The following is a 3,154-nucleotide window of genomic DNA, read 5'->3' on the forward strand; positions in this document are numbered from 1 at the left end:
AGAGAGAGAGAGAGAGAGAGAGAGAGAGAGAGAGAGAGAGAGAGAGAGAGAGAGAGAGGAGAGAGAGGTAGTCTTATGTGCCAAGAGCTGATCACAGCACAGGATGACAGGATGACTTGGCCTCCTTTATTGGATATGTGGTCCGGTTCTGTTCAGGGACAACTGGCCTCTGATTCTTCTGGCCTTCTCTAAGACTCAGAGTCCTAGGAGAGTAGCAATAGATGCCACCCATGGGACCTGGCACTGGTGACCTAACTTGGTAGCTCCAGTGTTCCATCTGTTAAATGGGAGTGATGGACAGCTGGCAGGTTTTCCCAGGAGATGTGTGCGTTGCATACCTCCCCTGGGTGTTGCCTGAGCCCCAGCCCTAGGTATCCTAGCCACTGCTCAGTCTGGCCTGCTCTGGCCACCATGGCTTATGACTGAGGGAGTCCAGCCCAGTGGCTGGAGGCTCACACCTTTGTTCCTCCAGGGGATGACCGCCAGGGGAGACGCATCTTCACTTTCAGCTGCTGCCGGCTGCCACCCTTGCACCAGCTCAACCACCAGCGTCTGCTGGAGTAAGTACCACTCTGTTCTCTTCCGCATGCATCTGCCTCCCAACGTGGTCACCTTGGTCTCCATCCTGCTCTCCAGGACAGACACGGAGAGGCAGTGAGCTCTGGAATCCACCCCTATCTGGGAGAGACTCCCACCTCCAGGGCTACCACGGCTTCACCAGGACCAGTAGAATGGTGGACCTTGGCGTGATTCCCTCTTAGCCAACTGAGCCGTGGGCACTGACTTCTGACTCAGGACAGTCCCCTGTCCTGAGTGCACTGGAAGTTTTGTCTGCCATACCTGATGGACGAAGGCTGTCTAGAGAGCAGGAAGGTGTGTTTCTGGAAACACAGTAGATCAGCAAGATGCCTGAGGTGGGACCACAGTGGTGGGGCGAGGGCAAGGCTGAAAGCTACATGGCCCTGAGTTCAAATCTCAGCCCCTCCTTAAACAGTTTGCTGTGGCTACCTAAATAAACGGTCATGAACTTAATGGCATGAAACAGCAGAACTATATTCTATCCAGAATGGAGGTGTGTTTCAGACATGCTCCCTTAGTGCTCCCTCCGGGGGAGAGCTGGTGGCTAATCTCCTTTAGCTCCAAGTAATGAGCAAATCCTTGAACCTCCCACCAGGGCTGCATCACATCCACTCTGCCTGCATCTTCACACAGTCTTGTCCCTCTAAGGGTCTTCTCTGTGGACCCATGAAAGGGCCTAGGTCCCTCCTGGAAGCCATCCTGGTGGGTCCAGCATCCACCTATCTCTTAAGACGCCAGCTTCATCTGCAAGGACCCCTTTTTTTTTTTCCCAAATTCGGGGTGGTTACAGTTTCTGGGGCTTTACTGTGGCTGTCTTTGGGGAGGTGCCTTGTCCCCTTGCAAGCTGTATGACCTTGGGTCAGTGAGGTAAGATCTCACCTGAACCTCAGGGGTCACCTATGGAACAAGGAGAGTCAGTCGCCACATGGTCTTGGATAAGACCTGAGCATAGCTGGCTCCTGACCCCTGCTGGCTGACTGTGGTGGCTTCTGTTTCATGGATGTCAGTAAACCACAGTGTGGAGCTAAACAACTGCCCTGAAGGAACCCTGTGTCTCGTGCCCCCAGGTATCTGAAGTACACACTGGACCAGCATGTGGAGAACGACTATACCATTGTCTACTTTCACTACGGCCTCAGCAGCCAGAACAAACCATCCCTTGGCTGGCTCCAGAACACCTACAAGGAGTTTGACCGGAAGTGTGTACAAGGAGGACCCAGGGGCGGGAGGTGCACAGGGACGGCATGGGGGTGGGGCTGGGCCCTGGGCTATGCAGTGGGTAAGGGCAGATGCTAGCACCTCGTTTCAGTGATGGAGAGAGTCCATTTGGGAGGAGGCTCCAGAATCCCAGCACTTCTGTCCTGTTGCTGGAGGCAGAAGTGTCGGAGGCAGCTAGAGGGTTAGCGCCTGGGCAAAGGTGATGATAAAGTTTGGTTTTCTGAGACAGAATCTCACCACGTAGCCTCGCCTGGCCTGGAGCTCTCTTTGTAGACCAAACCTCTGTCTCCCAAGGGCTGGGATTAGAGGAGTGTGCCATCTTGCTTAGCGGGCCACTGGTTTTCGAAGGGTGACAAAGTGAGAGGTCACCTCTGCAGATAGAAGAGGCCACCTATATCCAGTATGAACAGCCATTCACCACACAGGCTGAAGGACATCAGAGAACTCCACTAGCCCTGGGGAAGGATGAAGTACTTTCTGGCTTCCTGCTCTCTTAACCCCGGGCCGGCGGGTGTTAGGTAGAGGTTGGAGGGAGAGACCGCATGGTCTTCAGATTGGAGGGGCTGAACTCTCCTGCTTTCTTTCCCACTCGGGGCCGGATAGGGTGGGGCATGCTTGGAATCCCAGTACTCTAGAGACAGAGGCAGGAGGATCAGAGTTCAAGGCCGTCCTAGGCTATGTGAGGTTGAGGCCAGCATTGGACCACGTTTCAGGAATAAAACCCAAACAAAACGACTTGATAAAGATTTTCCCACTCTCTAGGGAAGGGAGGTGGGGACAGTGAAAAGGAATTCTTATCTTGGCTCCATAGAAACAAAACAAGTGGATGCTTTAGGCACCGACACTGTCCAAGCCTGTGATCGGTAGAGGGTAATGAACGCCCTGTCCCGAGCCCTGCACCTGGCATTCTGGCTCTGGGCTGTGCTGATAGAGAGCCCTGAGGCCTGAGCTGTGATTCCCCGAAGGAGTCCCACTGGCCTCCTTGTTGTCACCCTCCAAGCCAGGCCACACCTGCTAAGGTAAGGTGTCCACCACTCCTTACACAGCCTGACTCCAGGAGTGCTCTCTCTGTTTGAGGCTTCAAAGGAGAGCAGCCCCCTTTTCAGAGTATGTGTGGAGTTGCTCCACGCTCTCCCACCTTATGACCAGAGCTTTGTAGATGTGATTCAAAGGATGCTCCAGTCACAGGGCCTCAGCATCAAATCTCCAGATGCAACTGGTGGCCTGGCACTTTTGGCTTAGCACTCTCTGCTAAGGGGCTGGGTGGCAATGGGGCACTAGCCAGCACTGGCATGTAGGACATGCCCTCTCCTCTCCTCTCCTCTCCTCTCCTCTCCTCTCCTCTCCTCTCCTCTCC

General features: G+C 54.3%; 1 protein-coding gene across 2 annotated transcripts in view; it reads left to right on the plus strand.

The window, feature by feature from the left end:
- Positions 1-3,154, plus strand: part of Arhgap8 (Rho GTPase activating protein 8) — a 51,396-nt gene that overhangs the window by 22,174 nt on the left and 26,068 nt on the right. For both annotated transcript variants that reach the window (XM_021216514.2, XM_029548028.1), the window contains exons 3-4: positions 473-560; positions 1,647-1,778. In XM_021216514.2, the coding sequence (XP_021072173.1) occupies positions 473-560; positions 1,647-1,778 (220 nt within the window). The remainder of the gene's footprint in view (positions 1-472; positions 561-1,646; positions 1,779-3,154) is intronic.

Source organism: Mus pahari, chromosome 17 (assembly GCF_900095145.1).
Source record: "Mus pahari chromosome 17, PAHARI_EIJ_v1.1, whole genome shotgun sequence".
Lineage (NCBI taxonomy): Eukaryota > Metazoa > Chordata > Mammalia > Rodentia > Muridae > Mus > Mus pahari.